This window comes from Sinohyriopsis cumingii, chromosome 4 (assembly GCF_028554795.1).
Source record: "Sinohyriopsis cumingii isolate HCF-2022 chromosome 4, ASM2855479v2, whole genome shotgun sequence".
Classification (NCBI taxonomy): domain Eukaryota; kingdom Metazoa; phylum Mollusca; class Bivalvia; order Unionida; family Unionidae; genus Sinohyriopsis; species Sinohyriopsis cumingii.
In genome coordinates this window covers 105,088,379-105,109,868 of record NC_142964.1, presented here as the reverse complement: position 1 = coordinate 105,109,868, position 21,490 = coordinate 105,088,379, and the positions used below count along the sequence as shown (strand labels likewise).

At 35.5% G+C, this 21,490-nt stretch overlaps 2 protein-coding genes across 5 annotated transcripts in view; both read right to left on the bottom strand.

The window, feature by feature from the left end:
• LOC149801828 (uncharacterized) overlaps positions 1–13,427 on the bottom strand; it is a 447,130-nt gene extending 433,703 nt beyond the window's left edge. The window contains exon 1 of the mRNA XM_089956851.1: positions 12,257–13,427. Coding sequence (XP_089812977.1) covers positions 12,474–13,427 — 954 coding nt within the window. The 3' untranslated portion in view covers positions 12,257–12,473. The remainder of the gene's footprint in view (positions 1–12,256) is intronic.
• The window catches only part of LOC149801826 (hemicentin-2-like), a 239,277-nt gene that overhangs the window by 90,428 nt on the left and 127,359 nt on the right, over positions 1–21,490 (bottom strand). The gene's annotated exons all lie outside the window — the stretch shown is intronic.

Below are 21,490 nucleotides of genomic sequence, written 5' to 3'. Positions count from 1 at the left end.
ATTCTCGAAAAATGTCCCAAGGAGACAAATTCCCTAAAAGATTAATTCAGTCTCGTTCTCTGGAATTTGCTCTATTGCTTATGCATTTGGAAAAGAACAGGGAAGGCAATGAAAGTATAGGGGATAATTACGACTTTGAACTAAACTTGTGTTTCGTTTTGCATTGATTTTGTTTTAGTGTTTCAGAAGAATCATTCCTAATATTTCTCTCCTAGCTATGACATTCGTAATTTGTCTTGCCACCTTGTATTATTTTGCAATACTAATGAATGCTTTCAAATACATTTATGCTCAACGCATGTAACTGCACAACCAATTAAATACACAACCAAGTAATTACACAACCAATTAAATACACAACCAAGTAATTACACAACCAAGTGCATTACAAACAGTAATTCCAACGTTGTTAGATAAGACAGTGCGTTATTTCTCTTTGAAGCGTGGAAGAAAATGTACTCATATACATAGCCAAGTAAAATGGCCTATTGTTTTGACAAAACACATGCAAGTAGACTATGGTTAAAACACTTTCTGCAATTTTAATCTTAACATTTTATTGGAAATGAATGCTGTGTTTTTCTGTATAGGTTAGAATTATTTTAAAAATAAAGACATATGCATACATAAAACATATATCATTGGGTGTCAGTACCAAATAATCGATAATTTTCTAGAAAATTAATGTTTCTGATGTATTCAGTATCATTATTTAGGCTAAATAAAACCAGTCCTTGATATGCCCTAACTCAGGGCTTTATATAATCATCCTATACACCATTTCATCTTGTTAATCTCAGATATATAGGGTTATATTTTCTTTATTCAATTCTAAGATAACCAGTTTTCAGGACAAAGGGATTTTAAAACATATTTTTATTAGGATAGGCATATTTTTCCTCGAAGGACAAATTAATTTTACTTAATTATGATTGTCAAGTCTATAATGGAATGTGTACTGCATCAACGTATAACACATTGCCTGTATAGGTTTACTCAGTCGTGTGTCGAAAATAGCGCTCGTGTTATTCTGAACAAAATGAATCACTGTATGTGTATGTGCGCGTGAGAGTGTGCTAGTGTGTATTTGCAAACTTATTTTAATTAGCAGAATACACTAAACCGATACTTGCTGTTCCTGCAGACAATATGTTTCTAAGACAGTTCTCTTCCAATGGATCAAAGAGAATTGGCGGTACGACCGGCAACTCATAAACAGGGAACTCAAAATACCAAGAGCTAATTTGTTTTTCAACAGATTGCACTTCTGACACATTGTATTTCACTTACATTCAGGAATGGAACTAATCATGTTTTGGACACCGAACAGATAGATCTGTTTAATGTGCGCATCGCAAAACGAAAAAGAAAACTAAAAAGGTGATTTAAGACGACGTAAGTTCTTTGAAGTCGACCCACAACTACATGAATGTAAAACCTGGTACCGGATTACACTTAAATTGGAGTCAATAGAGAAACCTGGTACTGGCTTACACTTAAACTGGAGTCAATAGAGTCGACCCCTGCCCAACAAAAAATAAAAGCATAGTATATACGTGATCTTAATTACCGTCTTTTGAGATACCACTGACCACATTATTCGTCAAATACAAACTGGGGTATGCGGCTTTCATATGGTGTCAACACAACATAAAAAGAAACCTGTACCATTCTTAATCTCCGCAATAAACAAATCTTCTACAAATTAAGTCATGGCAATGATTTAGCATGAAAATAATTCAAAAAAATTTAGTCAATGTGAAGCCTGCCTCTTTCATTAAGTGCACTGAAGTTAAGCTGTTTCTTTGCAAAAAGTGAAAGTAATTCTAAGTTCTGTGTTTTGTTTTGAAACATCCCCAATCCAACTGTTTCCCAATTATTATGTGTAAAGGACTTCATTTGTTTTCTTCATAAAAGTACATTGCGTTGTAAATTAATACGTTATACAGTGAGTAAGAAATCCCAAGAATTTTACAGTTGTTAAAGGTCTGTGGATTGTATGCAGATTGCTTTCATGGGCTAGTTAACATTGCGTGCATGCAGATTGCTTAATGGGCAAGTTAATAGTGCGTGCGTGCAGTTTGCTTAAATGGGCAGGTTAACAGTGCGTGCATGCAGATTGCTGAAATAGGCAGGTTAACAGTGCGTGCATGCAGATTGCTCAAATTGGCAAGTTAACAATGCGTGTATGCAGTTTGCTTAAATGGGCAGATTAACAGTGCATGCGAGCAGATTGCTTAAATGGGCAGCTTAACGGTACTTACTCGCGAATTGTTTAAATAGCAAGTCAACAGTACGTAGAGGCAGATTGCTAAAAGAGCAAGTGAACAGTGCTTGCATGTAGATTGCTTAAATGGTCAAATTAACAATGCATGCATGTATATTGCTTAAATAGACAGGTTAACAGTGAGTGGATTGATAATATGTGTACAATAATGAGAGATGGCAGCTTGCCTACAAATTGTACCAGTCGGAACACCTATAAATACAGTGAAAATCTTAAAGAAATTTTAACCACTTGACAAAGTGAAACATATGATATGGTAAAGGTGAGAGGAAGTTCAGGACACACGGTACTAATGGTATGGAAAAATGGGAACCAGTCTGGAGATGGGAGAAGATAAAATAGAATATATCTGGCCAGGATTGTTGACAAGAAAAGTTAGATTTTAGTAATAAGAATCATTGAGAGCTTATCTCTGATGTAACTGAAAAAAGACTGAGACATTGTTTGATTGATGAAATCTCAGTACTTTAATAGACTTGACTTTTGAACAGTCATTACTTAAATTAACAACTGACCCATTGATGCGGAATTCAAAGCACATGTTTCAGATAAACGTAGAGCCAGAAAATGCCTCAGCTCATATGGTGTTCTCTGCACAGAGGCTGTTATCCAGGTTGCATCCATACTGATAAATATAGGGTTGATCATGAGCACTTAGAAATTTAAAGTTACTGAATTTTTAATATCATGGTGCGGTGCTTGCTTAGGTTTACTATGGGAACTGAATTAGTATCCGGAGTCCTTTACACTGTAGACAATGGTGGAATAAAGAGACTATCGGCCTACATAAAGCTGTTCACATCAACACCGCCAGTCGTCTGTTTTGAACTAATCAAGATGTTTTTTTTTTTATTGGTATTTAGCTAAAGGTAGCAAATTATTAGAGCAGAATTTGGACGATGAAAATGAAGGAGTTGAAGAAATAATCATCTAACAAATAATCATATGAGTTGCCATAGCGACTGTTACCCAAAACAATTATTATTTGAATGCGCACACTTCGTTCTAAATTAGTGAACCGGTCAAAGAAATAGTGTCTTTAAAAAAAAAAGGTTCTAATAATATTTTGCCCACTTATCAGCAAATTATACCCTAGCATACCGTATTTCAGAAAGATGATGGAGCTACAAAGCACTGAAGCAGAATCATTTATTGTCCATGCATTTGAAAAATAGTTTTTAATTCAGACAAATGTATAGCCTGATGGAGAAAATGGATCTTGTACGTTAGGGTAGAGTTTATCGTTTTCACCATATATATATTTCTAGCATTTATATCAAAAGTATAAAATATCCATATTCATAACTATTTCTAGCATTTATATCAAAAGTATAAAATATCCATATTCATAACTAACTTACGTTACTCTTCCAGAAACTCCACGCTTTAGATAGATTACAGACAATACACGCAGGTGCGTGGCTACCATATAGCAAGAGTATGAAAAGCATAGGGGCTCACGAATTCTTTCATTTATAGATTAGGCAGGGAGCCATCAGTAAGCTTTGCATATGGGGCCCCATATGGGGCCCAAATATCCTAGCTTCGCCACTGATTTATCCACGAAACAAGCATTTATTTTAGTTCTTTACTTTTAAAGACCATTGTGCAAACTATGGCGTCAGGGTATTTCTTTATTCAGTTTGTAATCCAGTTTAAATTTTAGTTTTAAAAGAAATGAATATTATTGTTGTGCAGTCGAGTATGAAATTTATATTTCACCACAATTAAATGAAAGTTATGTTTGCTAAATACAAACATTGATATGTAAATATTAGATGCATTTAATACAAATATATTAATGAGGGCTGTGGTTGCATCCGAAATAACAGCATAACACGTCTCATAGTAATGAGGTATTATCACATTTAATATATGAATGTTAAATGAAATTAACAATAAATAATTAATATTTGTTATAAGAAAATGTTTCATTTTCATCAGTTCCAATTTTGAAAAGTTATATTGTAAATAATAAAACGATACCGGGTATTCAGCTCTACTGTAGTTATACTTAGTACAAGCAGTAACGAAGAGTAACATGTTGCATTAGATTATTTCTGGGTAATTAGTGACCTGTGTCACTATATCGTATATATCTCTCCTTTTCTTTGGAAGAGGTAAAACTGTTTGTGACATATTTGTGTTGTAATTAATATTGATTGTAAAATCACCCGTGTGTATGAAAGACCCTCCAAATACGAACCCTAGCGTATAGCCATGTGCTGATCTATCACGGATTCTTTGAAAATTTATTTTCTGTCTTGCAAATATGGCAAGTGTTACAGTGAAATTTGCATATGGATTAATGTGTGGACGGGTAAATGATTCCTTCTGGCTTGCAAACGCATTAATTGTCATTAAAGATTGTAGATACATTATGGATTCAGCCCGGGTACCGTGGAGATGCTTAACAAAATTAGAAAGCATGTTTGACATAGCACATTTATGGCTGTTACAAAGTTGTCTGTAGTTGTTGATAGAGTTGGGACTTTTGTGGCCGGTAATGTGTATAGCCTGAGTGTCCCTTGATTAATATAATCTGTGTTGGGATTTCGGACCAAGACAAGAAAAGTCCAGTCATGGTGTTATATTATTTTTCTCTCCACGAAGCTATGAAGTGTATGAGCCTAGTCTATGTGTATGGATCAGTGTTTTCTGTCACAGTTATTCCACACAGCATTGAGAAGCTTATCCTATCTGTAACGCATTAAATTTTCAGGCCAGCGTCATTAAATGTAGCTAACAGTATAATTTGTTTCACACGAAGTATTTAAAATTAGTTAGGTAGCTTTAGCTACATTTAGTGACGCTGGCTTGGAAATGTACAATGTTACGCCTGCATATAGGATAAAATTGACCATGCTGTGTGAAACTAACTAACAAAACACCAAATAGCTCGACATCGTGTGCGTGTCTGTGTCGCTCGAGAAATGTTTTGTATGGAGTGTTCTCAAAGATGGATCGACCTTAAGTTACTATGTTTTCTGTTATATGTTTCTTATTGTTGTTTGTTTTTATCAATAAAGTACGACGAAATCTCTGACAACATGAAATCCCCTTATCTGCATAGCAGACCACAACAAGATTTTCTTCTTTTTTTGTTTTTAAAGTGGTTCTGAGCGCGTGGACACCTTGACTGAGACGACTGGTCTGAGATGACTAGACTGAGATAAGAAAAGTAAGGTTAGCAAAACAGGTAGATTTTTCTTTCGCATGGGTGAGAAAAAATATCTCATAGAGCACAAAGCTAGATTTATATGACATAAATGCAAGTACATTGACAGCAGAAAGAAATCGTTACACACTACACTGAGATAATAAGCAGCTGAGTTATTTACCACTACGCATATCCACTTCTAGTCCGATAAATCAACTCCCCAAATCTGTGTTGATACTGATGGACGATATGTGGGTCTGATGTGACCTGTTCATTAAAATGTGCAATTTTGCTGCATGCAAATCTTTCCGGAACAAACACGCGTACCCTTTAGACATATTCCGGTAATTGGTAACAGCCAAATCAAGCGCAAAATTAAAAATGGCCACAGGACAGATAGTTCTGCTATGGTGGCGCTATACAGTTTCGCATTTTGCATAGGTTAAGATTTTAAAGAAAAGAATTTCCCCGGCTTTCCTCACTGGTTATACTGGCTATTTAAAAAAGACCTTGTATATCTTAGGTATAATTAAAAGAACCTTTAATTCCCTTTATTTTGATGTATGATTGATGGGTGTACTATGGATTATAGAGTATACAGCTTGGCCTTACTTCAAATGTGAATCTTTCAAAAAAGTGCTAGCTCTGCTTGGTCATTTTCACTTCCTGAACTTCAGAGGTAAATTGTAAAAAAAAAACAGCCGATAACTTTTTTTTTTACATTTTACATATTTGGTAATTCATTCATTGCACTTTCAGAAGCTGGTATTGTCTAGTCTGGCAAAATTCATTTTCCCTATTTTAATAGCTGCTATGTATAGTGTTCTTTAGACTAATTCAGGCTGATTTTTTAACACAAGGGAGCAGTCATTTTAGTTAGCAGTGTGCTTAAATCATGTAAAATTTCCAAAAGTACAATATCCAAAGAAATATCATCCACATTACATTACTGTAGCATATAGGTATGCCAACATTCTCTCCATTGTGCATGTTTTAAATACAAACTACTTCACCTTACATACGACACTCTCTCTAAAGTACATATTAATTGGTGAGCGCCCCCTATTCCAGGTTGATTTACAAGTCACCAAACGTATGATATGCTCCGGAATTATAATGTACATGTCACCAAAAGCACTCTACAGCTGACGGTAGCTGCACAGCCGCGAGAAATACCGGTAGGTGTTTAAAATAAACACCGATGTGTGCAGCCAAATTTTGATGCAGATATTTGCAGCTTTTAATGAATAGGTGGTATCAGCCCCTCACCCGAAAATCAACATCATCATAGGTGAAGGGCCTAATCCACTTCAATCCAGTCGCAAAGGATATCAAGAGTTATATATGGCGAGTTCGTTATAATTAATGGATTATGTTAAGTGAATATGCAGTTTTACGTTCGCCTTTCCTACACGATTGGTTATAGCTTTCAGACTCTCTTGTTAAAGTAAATCAGTAATAGACAGTAGATATTAATACAAACGGTAAAATGACAGCATACTCAGACATATCATCAATGACTAGAGCTCTAGCCGATGGCATGTCAACGACACATCTTCTAATAAAGAGAAAAAGATAATGTCCCCGCAACATATTGATTATTTGTTACTATTATTTACCAACACAAATTTAACAGCATTGGATTAAAATGACATTTTTGTGATATCGTTATCTCCAAAGATGAATATGGATATAGTTGGTGTTTTTGTAAATAAATATTACAAAGAAAATTGAATTTCAAAGAAATTATTTTAAATCAATTGATTACCTTTCTGTCTTTTTGAAACTTATGTAGTTTTCTAATTTTATAAAACACAACTGAGAACGTGTTCTATTGACATCTTTAATGATAAATTAAATTAAACTTACGATAGATATTTAACCAATGTAACAGAATAAGTGCCTTGCAAAAGAAAAACTGCAAAAATTATTTAAAATAAGTTTCATGACAATTTTGTACAGTTGCATCAATTAAAGAAGTACCTGCACACGTATGTTTGCCTTGAATGAGAATATTACGAATTAATCTTAAGATAGAAAAGAAAATCCCATGAAAAGATGGGATCTTGTTGTCAGCAAACTGTAATAAATTATAAGATCATTGATACTTACAGGCTCAAACGAAATTCCATAAACACTTAGAAACTATGTAAATCCATCGTGGCGCCATATTAAATATTAGAGCCAGCACAAAACGAGCAAAATATTGTCTTGTCAGCAATAAAACTGCTTTTACCATCGATTCCTGATTTCACGAATGAAAGGTTTTGTTGTAGGAAAATAATCGCCCTGCGAAAACTGACAGCGTTCTTGATGGAGCTGGCCCTCTCAATTTCATTTACACTGACGAAGGAAATGGAGAATTGTGTGTGTAAGTAACCAGCTCGAATTGATGTATGGCGGTGATTGATCTTGCAAAGCGTCAATTTGCACTTCCAACCTCTATACTTTTCTTTGCCTGGCTACTAAACTGCGAGTTAAAAAACAGTAAACATGAGACATTGAAGGTCAGTGTAGAGGTAAAAATGGAATTAAAGCTGAATATATTTTAATTAGTCGGACTCCAGCTGATAGAAGTTGATAAAATGTTCTGAATACTCAGAGCGAGTAAGGTCAATACACAATTCCACAAAGTAGGAGAATATCTAAATTACTAGATTAATCTAACTCAATCAGTCTTCGTGGCAGCTTGATAGTTTAAACATTTGTTTTAGCAACAGATTCCTTTTGTCTTCAGATGCGTCACAAAGAGTCCATATTAATTAACGTCGATACTACCCGTGTCTGAGGTGCCTACGGGTAAAGATAAACTCACTGGTAAGAGCATGCGTGCTTGTTTATTAATCGGTACTATGTACACAATAATTAAGGCTTATCTTGGAACTAATGCTTATTAAGCAAAAGTAGCATTGCTAAGAGCAAATGATTCATTTGTGATTTTTAATGCACATATATTTGCCTCTGAAGGGGCAAACATATTATGATACTATAAATTTTCTACCAAAGAAAGAGTTTTCTGAGCGCGTTTATCATATTCCATTATTAAGTTACGTAAAATACAGCTTCACACACGTTGCGTTCTACTGAGTCGAATATTTGAAGAATAAAAGAAAAATAAAGTATTAATTAAAATTGATTTATCACAAATCTACAGGAGATTTTGATTCGCAGATCTTCATATTCAGCTCCACTTTGGAACAAATCGTGGGGATTCCGAACTTGTTTGCAGTAAGCTGTTTTGGGACGATCATTCTCTGTGAATCAATAAACAAAGCATGAATACAGTATTATTAGATTCCTCAAGCATTCAATTCAATTTTAGTTTGGCTACGTGTTTCAAATAATGTTTCAGTTGGCGTCAAGTAATTCCATGTGGATTTATGAAGGAGCAAGAACAGCATATTTAGACGGAGACTCATCTTTACATAGGAACACACACACACACACACACACACACACACACACACACATACATACATATATATATATATATATATATATATATATATATATATATATATATATATATATATATATATATATATATATATATATATATATATATATATATATATATATATAATTGTCATGTGTACATGTTCTCTGTCTGTATGCATGCGTGCATGTATGTGTGTATGTATGTATGTATGTATGTATGTATGTATGTATGTATGTATGTATGTATGTATGTATGTATGTTTTCTGAAAGACAATATTATCATTCATAATTGTAACAGGAAATGATCTCCAATGTACAGGCTCCAAAAATATGACATTCTCGGATTTCTAGGCAGGTTTTCCATCAAATACATTCAGTGAAAATGTACAACGCCTGCTTTCCGAAAGGGAATTGAATTACACAACCGCGGCCGAAAAAGACAAAATGTTTAGCTGCAATATATAATTAAGGACTCGCGATACTAATTCAGTTCCCATAGTAAACCTATGCAAACACCATGATATTAAATTCAGTAACTTAACATTTTTGAGTGCTCATGGTCAAACCTATATTCATCAGCATAGATGAAACCTGGATGTCAGCTACTGTGTAGAGGTAAGGATATGAGCCGAGGCATTGTCTAGACAAGCATGTGTTTGAAACGTGCTTTCGATTCCGCACCAGAGTCAGGTGCTAATTTTAGTAATGAGTGTTCCAAACTCAAGACTTAAAAGACTTAAATTCCATCAAGAAAGCAATGTCTCTTTTTCATTTACCTTTTGGATAAGCTCTCAAAAGATTCTTTTTCCTAAAACATAACTTTCATTATTAACCAATCCTGGTCAGCCAAACCCATCAATAAAACAATGTCTCAAATTTTTTTTTTCACTTACAACTAGGATAAGATCTCAGAAGAATCTTTTTCCTAAAACATAACTTTCCTTATTAACCAATCCTGGTCAGCCAAACCCATATATACTCTATTTTTTGTTCACACACTTCCGAGCTGGTTCCCATTTTTCCATATCATTAGTACCGTGTGTCCTATAAGCCCTTACTCAAAGCTCAGCAAATGAATACTTGTAACAATCTAGGATTCACAATGAGAGAGATAAATAGAGTGCACCGATTTTTTTTTTGCTTGAACATACAATCGAAAATCCATGAAAGATCTAGAAATCAACCATACACTGCATACTCTGTCATCATTCGAAATTTCCATCCATTGAAAGGGAAGGATACCTCACTTCTTTGTTAGTAGTTTGATTTCTTCATTATGCGTTCATTCTTTACAAGGAATAGCAATATCATATAAGACAAAATCGACGATGACGACGACGCCAACAACAACCACTTAAACCTTATGCTAAAGATTTGCGCGCTATGTCTATTTCATTTTAATGGGAAGTACGGAGAAATCATTTAATCCATGGATGGCATTGAATATCCTTCCAAATCAATATATACGCTTCCAACTTGTATGCATTTCTTTTCGTTCAGTCGCAGATAAATCATGTACGCAGACGGAAATCACTTGTAATAAAGGGAACACATACTCTGTGCAGCACAGCAGGCAACGTTACAGAAAGTAATTTTTGTCATGTGACACTTAAGTGTCGACAATTGGATTTTATGGTTAGAATAGAACGGCTTTCTCTAAATCAGACGGTCATGTCTATAAGGCAGTAATTTATTTCTTCCCGTGACTTAAACATAAAGTGTGTTACAGAATTCACGGCTAAAACATAAATTAGACAAACAACAAAAAACAAAACCAAAACAAAACAAAACAAAACAAAAACAAAATAAAACAACAGAAAGAAGAAAAAACAACAACAAAGCAGCCTCCCCCCCTTCACAAACAAACAAACAAGCAAACAAACATAATAACCCAAAATCAACCTTTGTTATCCTAGACTAGCCTGGTCACAGGTACACATATACTAGAAATAACCGCTACCGTATGTAAATAAATTCTAATTTAGTACTAATAAAAGTGAATAGAAAGAGTCTACTAAACATAATCTAGAAACAAATATAAAAATAACACTTACACCAAGCTTTAAAACAACTCATAAGCAAATCATGTTTCAGAAAATTAAAGAAGTCGGCAATAGGTAGCACACACACCTTGTAAGGTTTTGTATTAATTGATGTCTTGAATATGCATTAGTAACAAAATGGATGCTGCAGCGTGGTGCACATTCTATACCGAAAATGTTTACGCGTTGTGGCAGTTTAACCCTAAATGTTTCTGGCACGGCTATCCGAACTTCAAAATATTCACTCTGATGACTACCCTGCATTTTTTGCTCTGAACAAACGAGTTCCACATATTTTACAGAACATTCAGGAGAGAACTAATATCTTTATTCATTCAATTGAAACTGGGCCTTGAATACATTGTTTAGGAGAACATGGTATCAGAATATTTGGGATTGTGTAGAAACCAAGTCAAAATCTAGAATCACACGAAAGAAAAACACCTCTTTTTGCCGAGAAAGCAAAGGAGCGTGTCAGAGTCGGGGCACGCATATTTATTTCCTTTTCTTCTACCATATAAAACTATAACACAACACTTTGATGGTTTCTGATGAACTTGACATGTTACCACTATCGAAATAAAATAAATAAGATTCATAATTTCCAACTTTAGAATACAAATTATTTAAAGTATTTGAATATTGCGACATTACACACTTGTCTTCGGAGGAAGATCTAATTATCTTTGTTGCAGCTTATATACTATACTTGAAAGTTTCTTAAACGCTTTGTGCAAAGAGATATTAACTTCGTGCATTTGAGAGAATATATTTATTTGAATGATGCCGTGCATTTGGCAGATTATGTGTATATGAGAAAATTCTTAAAACTTTACACTATTCACAGGAATTGCCAGTGAGAGCATGGTGGTTTTGAATAAATCTTATCGATCGACAAGAACTACGGCAAACATAACAACAGACTTATCAGACGTGAAACAACGTGGGCTAATTTGTATTATAACGACCTCCATTATTGACATGTTGTATTTTGCTCTCACTCACGAATGTATCTACATCAAGATTTGGACACCAACCAGAGCTGCCTAAGTATGTAGCAAGATAGACTGGCGTTATGCCGATCAAAATAATAGTTTCTAGTCTACAAAGCACGTTATGTATAACGGATTCTTAACTCAAACAATTTCATGTAAGGTTCCAGTGTGAGAATCAATCTAAAGATTTTGACAAATTTTTAAACATGATTGATTCATCCATTTAATCCCAATTAATGATTAAAACAATATTTACGAACTGCTGGCTATAATTCATCGATTGCAACCTCTATTTAATATCATATTTACATTTCCTCGCTCTCATCCTATTACACTGGACAACAAATTTTTACAAAAGTCATGTTACTGAAATAAAATTAGTCAATTCTTATCAATTTTTATGTGCTGAACACGAATATGACAGTCAAATTGCAAAATTGGCTCTAGTTTTTTTTGTAATCTGCAAGAAATTAATGTTTACATAACGAAATGCATTCCAATAGTAAAAGGTCAACTGTAATAGCCTACCTATAAAAAATCAAGTCATTGACTACATCTTAGATTTCTTCGCCTGTCTCTTGTACAGCTGTTCGGGAGCATCTCTGAGGAGTGTCCAGCAGTAGTCAGCCAGCATTGTAGTGGACCATTTTCCCTGGTATCTTTGTTCCATTGTTGCGATATCTTGATGAAAACGTTCGCCGTGTTCATCACTAACAATACCACAGTTGCTAGGAAAGAAATCCAAATGGGAATGAAGGAAGTGAATCTTTAGAGACATATTGCAGCCAAGTTTCTTATACTTCATCAACATGTCTTCTACTAGTTCCTTATAGTTTTCTGCCCTAACATTTCCGAGGAAGTTTGTAGAAACTAGGCGAAAAGCATTCCATGCTTGTTTCGCGTCACCTTCCAGCAAGTTGTTGAACCGGTCATCTTTGAAAAGCTCTCGAATCTGAGGACCCACAAAAACTCCCTCTTTAATCTTTGCTTCGCTGAGTCGAGGGAATTTTTCATGCAGGTATCGGAATGCTGGCAAAGTCCGGTCAATGGCTTTCACGAAGTTCTTCATCAAACCTAGTTTGATGTGAAGGGGTGGTAGCAAGATTTTCTGAGCCTCAACCAGAGCTGGGTGTTGGATATTCTTCTCTCCAATGGCTACATTCTGCCTGTGAGTCCATTCCTTCCTCATGTAGTGCATTTCCCTTGCTCGGCTATCCCACTCGCATAAGAAACACATGTATTTTGTATATCCTTGCTGCAGTCCCATTAAAAGGGCAACTACCTTCAAATCACCACAGAGGTGCCAGCTGTACTTGTTATACTCAATGGAATTCAGTAGCTGCCTTAAGTTATCGTATGTCTCTTTCATGTGGACAGCATACGCTCCTGGAATAGATGGAAGAATGTTTCCATTGTGCAAAAGCACAGCCTTGAGACTCAGTTTCGAAGAGTCCACAAATAGTCTCCATTCTTGTGGGTCATGAGTGATTTTTAAAGCATTCATGAGTTCCTCAATATCGGAACAGAATATCAGATTACTTTCCTTTCTGAAGAAAGGCTCCAATTGCTGGTGGCGCTTTCGATATGCAGTAATTGTGACATCTTCTTCTAGAAGATTCCATTGTTGGAGTCTTGATCCTAGCAATTCTGCCTTGTTCTTTGATAAGTCCAAATCACGAATCAGGTCATTTAGTTCTTCCTGTGTTATTCTGTGTGGGGTTGATGATGCACCACAGTGAAAATCTGGATCACTGCATGCTGATGGACCAGGAGAAGAACAGGTCGACTCACCTTTGTCTTCGTCAGATGAATCAAGAGAATATTCTGCTGGAGGTTCTGGAATAGGAAGTCCCTCACCATGTGGAACTGGTCTCAATGCAGACGGAATGTTTGGGTAGACTATTCTCGACTTCTTTCGCTTCGTTATTCCGCTGGAAAGAGGAGGAACCAAGCAGAAGTAACAGTCATTTAGGTGGTTGCTTGGCTCTCTCCACACCATTGGGACTGCAAACGGCATTGATGACCTTTTGCAATTCAACCACTGTGAAAGCTGTGTTGTACATGTAGCACAGCATATATGCGGAGCCCAAGGCTTGTCTTGGTCACCAACCTTGCATCCGAAGTAAAGATGATATGCCTTCTTCACTTGAGAATTGATACTTTTCTTCTGGTTGGCAAATGTCACTTCCCCACAAATATAGCAAAAATTGTCCGCGCTATTAACACACTTTCGATGCATTACTGTTCTTTATTGTACGTAAATGGATAAAATAATAAGTTTTATGTAACAGTAGCTTGAACTGTCTCGCGCAACGTCTAAAATATTTTAAATGCTGAACCTATCTGATTGGGCTTTATATAGTACACTGCTTACGTCAGCTTCAGCAGCCGCCTGGCATTAGTATAATAGGCCTACACATGTATAGTACACTGCTGACGTCAACTTACTTCAGCAGCCGCATGGCATTAGTATTGCATTGCATCAGAAAATGATGCAATCAACTGTGGATGATGTGAGCATGATGGTATTATGCAATGTTACATCATTATTCCGGATGTTGCTGCAGTCCTACTGGAGAAATTTACACAGTGAAACGTAGAAAATGAGGTATATGAATATCTTCAAAACGAGAGCCAATACAAATTTTTCACGGTTATATTCGTGTTCGGCACACCAAAATACTACAGATTAGGGCCTTTTCAAGTCAGTAATGATTTCACTGTTGACCAGTGTTATACATACCTCTTCATCATCATCATCATTACCAATCTCTGTTTTCTCTATCTGAGATTAAAGAACAAAAAGCACCGTGTAAAAAACGAACTATGTGTCATCGAACAATGAGCTCAAATATCAACATGCATTTGAGTAGAACATAATATAAGATCATACACCTGGGCTATATATACAACTGCAAAACATTTTTGTATAATGATGACTTGTTGATTTAGGGTAATGTGCATCTACACCTGAATATGAAATACTTGTTACCATGTGGACCATTAAAATTAAGTGATGAACACGTAAGTTATTATCATGTACTAATAAGATAACAATCTTCTTGACATACTTTTGGACTGAGCATTGAATAAGACTCCAAAAATGGCGCTATCGGCCAATTGACGACTGAATTTAAATGTTGCAGTTTCTGATGGTTTGCTAGATGAGAGAATGTTGTTCAATAGCATTATCATGAGAGAGATGGTTCAGATTACAGTGACAGTATCCCTTGTGGAGGAGAAAACGACATGGTAATTACTTACTGGGCAAATGGTCGCATGTTGTCAATATCCGTTATGCTTCTTCGAGCAATTGATGACACAATTTTTAATAAGACATGAATATTACTACAAAATAATATGCTAGATAATACAGTTATTACATCTGAATGTACACCACTGCTGTCGATGATCCTAGACTTGCGTTTCGCATTGCACCAGTGAAACTATTCTCGAGTTCGACATTCTTCATGGGCACATTTGCAGGGAGAAGGACATTGAACAACAGAAACAAACAGGACATAACCAGAACCAATCAGGTTATAACCCAAATCAAACATAATATGACCGAAGCCAACCAGGACACAACCAGAACCAAACAGATTATAACTAGAACCAAACATGATATAACCGAATCAAACATGATACAGCCAGAACAAAACATGATTTATCTAGAACTAAACTGATTATAACCAGAACCAAACATGATATAACCAAACCCTAACATAATATAGCCAAAACCAAACATAATATAACCAAAACCAAACAGGTTATAATATAAACAAACATGATATAACACAAATATATATAACCAAAACAAAACACGATATAACCAGACCCATAACATGATATAAGCAGACCCTAAAAGGTTATAATTAGTTCCAAACATGATATAAACAGAACCAAACATGATGTAATCAATTAATTGATAAATCATACTGAATAGCATCATTTTGAGACAGCAGTTTCAACAGGATCACATCAAGGAGATTAACGAAGGCACTTTTGTAACTAAGAATTATTACAGTTGTTTTACAGTAGCCACAGAAAATGCACAAAACACAAAATTAACAAACGAACTAACACAAACAACAGATTGCTGTTTACTAGCATGCGATATTATACTCACATATAAGAATGAAAGTCATCAAGACTATAATCCTGCCGAATCTTATTGGTGTTTATATGATTAATCGGAACAAAAACAAAATTAATTAAAAAATTGTTCCTTTGTGGATCACATACCTTTCCCGTGAATTGATGTGTGTGTGTGTGTGTGTGTGTGTGTGTGATTTGGATTTTTAACGTAGCTTTAACAGTTTTTCAGTCATATCGCTACGATGTCTACAGTGTGGCAGTTTATCGTGATGTCTAGCACAGGGGCATCATGCCGCAGACATGTATCATGATGTCCAATCCAGTCACATTATCCTGACACCAGGCTGACCAGTCCTAACACTAACCTCTTAATGCGGAGCGCCAAGTGAGGCAGCTGTTAGTACCATTTTTTAAAGTCTTTGGTTCGAACTTAAACCTCCCGTATCCGAGGCGGACTCTCTAACCACAAGGCCACCGGAGCGGTTCAGTGAATTGGTTAATGACTTCTGGAATGAGGCCTTACACCACAAGTAGCTCTCCACAAGGCTAGCCAAAAACAGACAGATATTCCCCAAAATAGTCCCAGGGAAGTTTGTGTATTTTTCACAGTTTACTTTGAAATGTTACCAAAAAAAGTAGACTTCATTGTTTTTTTATATATACAAAACTGTATAGAGTTTTAATAATATCTGCTCTGCAATGTTACATTGACAGGCAAATTGCCAAACAATTGCATATCATGTAAACATAATTTATTTATCTCGTGAGTCAGTTTATTTACCGTATTGATGCACAAAAATAGCAAGGTCAACCCTTGATAAAAGTGCCAGGTGCTTGTGTGCGTGATTTAGATTTATAAGGTAGCTTTAATAATTTTACAGTCATATCGCTACGATGTCTGCAGTGTTACAGTGTGACAGTTCATAGTAATGTCTATCACTGGGGTTTCATGCTGCAGACATGTCCCACCCAGTCCCATTATACTGACACCAGGCCTACCACTCCTAACACTAACCTCTTAATGCCGAGCGCCAAGCGAGGCAGTTGTTAAAACCATTTTTATAAGTCTTTGGAATGACTCGGCCGGGATTCGAACGCGCCACCTATCGCAGTGGAGGTGGAGGCTCTAACCAGTTAGGCCACCAGAGCGCTAAACTGCCAGAACCTCATTAACAAAGATGAGTTAATGTGGAGAGGTTTGTACCAGTTACGGTAACACGTATCCAGTAATGAATGGCTATACTTATTAAACATGGAAAATAATTGTTGTAAGAAGGCCATGATAAACTGATTTCAAGTTTGACAAATAAAGCTGGATAAGACATTACAGGCGTTAGTTGCGTAAAGGAGAGCACACACAATTTTCTTCCATACTATTAATGCGCTGAATTCATATTTTTTACGGCAAATTTACTGTCTCTCTTATATCCAGATTAAAAGCTTCTAATTATTATAACTTGTTTTGTCGTTGTAGGATCAAGATAGATGGTGAAAACCTCTTATCTGCTATATATATATATATATATATATATATATATATATATATATATATATATATATATATATATATATATATATATATATATATATATATATATATATATATATATATATATATATATATATATATATATATATATATATATATATAATTATCATTAATATTACTAATATTACTTTTATTTATTATTATCATTATTATTATTTTTATTATTATTATATTATTGTTATTATTATTATTATTATTATTATTATTATTATTATTATTATTATTATTATTAATAGAAGTACGGTAGTAGTAGTAGTGTATTTAGCTTATTGAGATAGAGTGTGCCGGGTGTTTTTGTCAATGAACTTCACTACGTTATGTGGCTGGTATAACTGTGTAGCATAATAAAGACCATACTATAGCACTGAAGCAGAGAAGTATTTTAGCATTAATATGGTCCTTCCTCTTTCAGTCTTTGCTTTGATAATTTGAAATATATTTTTTCCTTTACGTTGTGCTCCACACGGTCATAATATTATTTGCTTCTGTTCTCTGCTTATCTTCTAATTAAAAGACTTCTTCAAGCAGGTGTATTTATTTTTATATGAAACTGCCGTGTCTTGCACATACGTGACCATAAAGTTTCATCTGAGCTCGAAAATATAACGATCTACTGAATTAAAACAATGCATGATTTGCCAGGAACACGACATAGCGATAGATACTTGCTAGTTAGCAAGGGCTGTCAATACCATACGAAGAACTGCATCTGAGGGAAGAGATTAGAGTCATAAAAATGGAGAAACCATTTAAAGAATTCTGATTGCACTCATTTTAGTGTAAAACCAGTTTTAAGTAACGTACAAATCATGTTACTTCAGCCTAACTAGTTACATCAGCTTCTCGAATGCAAACAAAAATAGATGATTCATACGCTCTACCATGCCGTGTTAGTTTAAGTGATTCAATGACAAACACACAGGGCCGGATTTAGGCATAAGCTAAACAAGCTACTGCTTAGGACCTCACGATATGAAGAAGCCTCTATAATTTCAGACTTTTCTTTACAGCCTTATTCTCTGGTAACACTTACTAAATAGGGTCTCTATATCTCACCATGTCTAAATCAGGCCCTGCAAATGTAGATGTATTTCCTACTAGTTCATCCTGCACACTACAACATTCAGTGAAGTAAATTGACTGGGAAGTACAAAGATACTTCCAAGCAATTGATTTGGGAACTGTGGTGATAATTTAATATTGTTCATCAAATCATCGAATTGCCACGATACCATTTACTTTAAAATGTTCACCAATCATGTGCAATTTTTCTTATTACCTCTGTAATACAAGAATACCTGATATTTTACAAGCAGTTCAAAAATAGAAAGAATTTGTTCTTTTATACGAACTGACTTTGTAACGGAATGAATCGAGAACGACTACTGGTGTAAAATGTCGTTTTGAAAAGCACAAGACCGACAGCTTCCCAATCCACCCACCAACCCACTCAATCTACCAAATTAAAAAAAAAATTGTGAAAATTGACACTGCTCCGGCAGAAACCCTATTAAATTCCACGGAGAACTTAACAAGTTCATTTGATGCTTCATTCTGCTCGAAGATGACGGAACTTAACTGGGCACATTGTGTACAATTCAATAATGAGAACACCCTTTCACATGATGAGTCTGCCGAATAAAGGCTGTATCAGAAGCGACCTTCGCATTAAGGACAGCTTGCTGTCAACCTTTGTGCCTTTCTGAATGGTTGTCAAGAAATGCAAATCATTGCAAAGAAAATTGATATTGTCAAAGGAAGGGTAATTTCATAAAAGATGATAATTGACCAGTGGAATCTGCGTATTTGACTAAGCTTTTGGGGCATTGTTTTGCCTTGCTGCTATTGGGGCATTGTTTTGCCTTGCTGCTTTTGGGGCATTCGTTTGCCTTGCTGCTTTTGGGGCATTCTTTTGCCTTGCTGCTTCGATCCAGTGAAAAGTGACCCAATACCCCGTGCCACTTGTATGTAGGTCTGCAGCTATAGCTCTCTGTGTATTCACACATGCTGTTTGATGCCCACCTTTCGCCGCGGACCTTGAAGGTTCAGGTGGTGGTGGTGGTGAGGGGGGAGGGGAATAGTCTCATGACTTGCGCTTGAGTTGGATTTAAGTGAGGGAATATTGCACAGATTCACTCTCTTCTCCAGGCCTGTCTGAATCCAGTAGCACGACAATGTCGAGACGTCTGGAGATAAGATGCAGTCGAGCGTCATCAGTTCCAAGTTCACCTAGCCTTATGCCCTTCGCCGTCCACTCAGCTTTTGTCACCTGTCTTCACAGCCTGGGGATAGTGTAATTTATACGTAGCTGTTTGATCAACCAGAAATGACATCCTAGAGGGCGCTATGAGTAGCTGCTAACTCTGGGTCTACTATTATTACGATGGCAGGCAATGTCTGGCCTGACATTACACCTAGAAGAGCAAAGGCTTTCATGAAACATGTGTAGTTGTAAATTGTCTAGCTCAAAGAATCGCCCAGGTGTCACTACAGAGGTGATTACATAAAACTTGATACAAACTAAGGACGATTTCATCAATGGATTATTCAATAACAATGTTTTTAAATATTAATTCGCATTTAATATGATTTCTTTCATTTGTCTAAAATTAAGAATTGTGTACTCAAACTATGGAAGAATGATTCACACACATCACATTGTACCATCAAAGTCTCCCAAAACTACATTTTTGGGGAAGTGTTAAATATGTTATTTTAGTCATACTTATTACTTAGATCTTCAATAATATAGATTTAAGTCAAAACTGGTAAATAATTCAAAATGCCTGTGATAGAAATGAAATATTTGTTAATGTCTCATTTTATTCTTATTTTGGAAAGACTAACGGTCAAACTACGTTCTGGCAGACAGTTCTGGTTGAGCACTCTCAAAGATAATATGCACAATATTTGCCGCAAGTACCTTTAGTTCATTTTCCCCTCCCAAATCCGACTTGTCTCTGATTGTACAGTGTCGAAGTTTGAATAGTATTGAAACTTAAAGTTGAATGCATTGAGCATTAAATTTTTTATCACATTTAAGCCAGAAAATTCTTTGTGAAGAGTCACTTCCACCTTTTTTCTCCTCCCCCCCCCCCCCATGTCAGTGTTACACTTGAAAGGCTAGCATCTATGACTCATTGAGATTTGACCATGGCATTGCAACGCTGTCCTGAGAAAGTAAACATTTGAGCTACCAGCCATAACCGCGTGATAGGAACCCATGTCAAATTATCATTTTCAAAGGGAAATGATATGCAACGTAGTTCAGAGATTCTAGGCTATCAAAAATCTGACGAAAGAAATGATAATCTTGGGAAAATTTAGGAACCGCTGCGAACGATTGGTCAGAGTAAATTAAGGCATACACTTTGTAAGTAATGTGAATTTTAAAGTGAAGACCTTGGTAGAAATTCTTTAGTCCGAAAATCCTGAGAGAGAAACAGTTCGGCTCCGAGGAAGCCTAAACAGAACAGTGCATTCTTCGTTAAACATGAAATGGACGAGGTGGCTGTCTTGTAAGAAAAGACAGGGTTTAGTGCTAGGATGCACAGTTTCTGAAAGAGAACAGCATTAAGGTACGCAATTTTAAGTTTTCACGTAAATTTTTTTTTATTGTTTGTTTTATGCAATGTGCTTGATATGACGATGATACATATTATGTATTGTTTATTCAATTGCATGGAAATCTGTTGATGCTAGAGTTGTTATGCAATGTATCTCTTTAATTTTACAGTTACAAGTTCATGAAATGACGATTGCATGCGATCCAAATCTTCATATGTGTAAGATTTCATAGGGTTATATTGTTATGTATATTTGGTTTACTTGTATCTGATCAATTTAATTGTTTGTCAGTTTTAAATTTTTTATTTTTCATTACACGATATTGTAATGTAATTTTATTCACTAGAGATGTT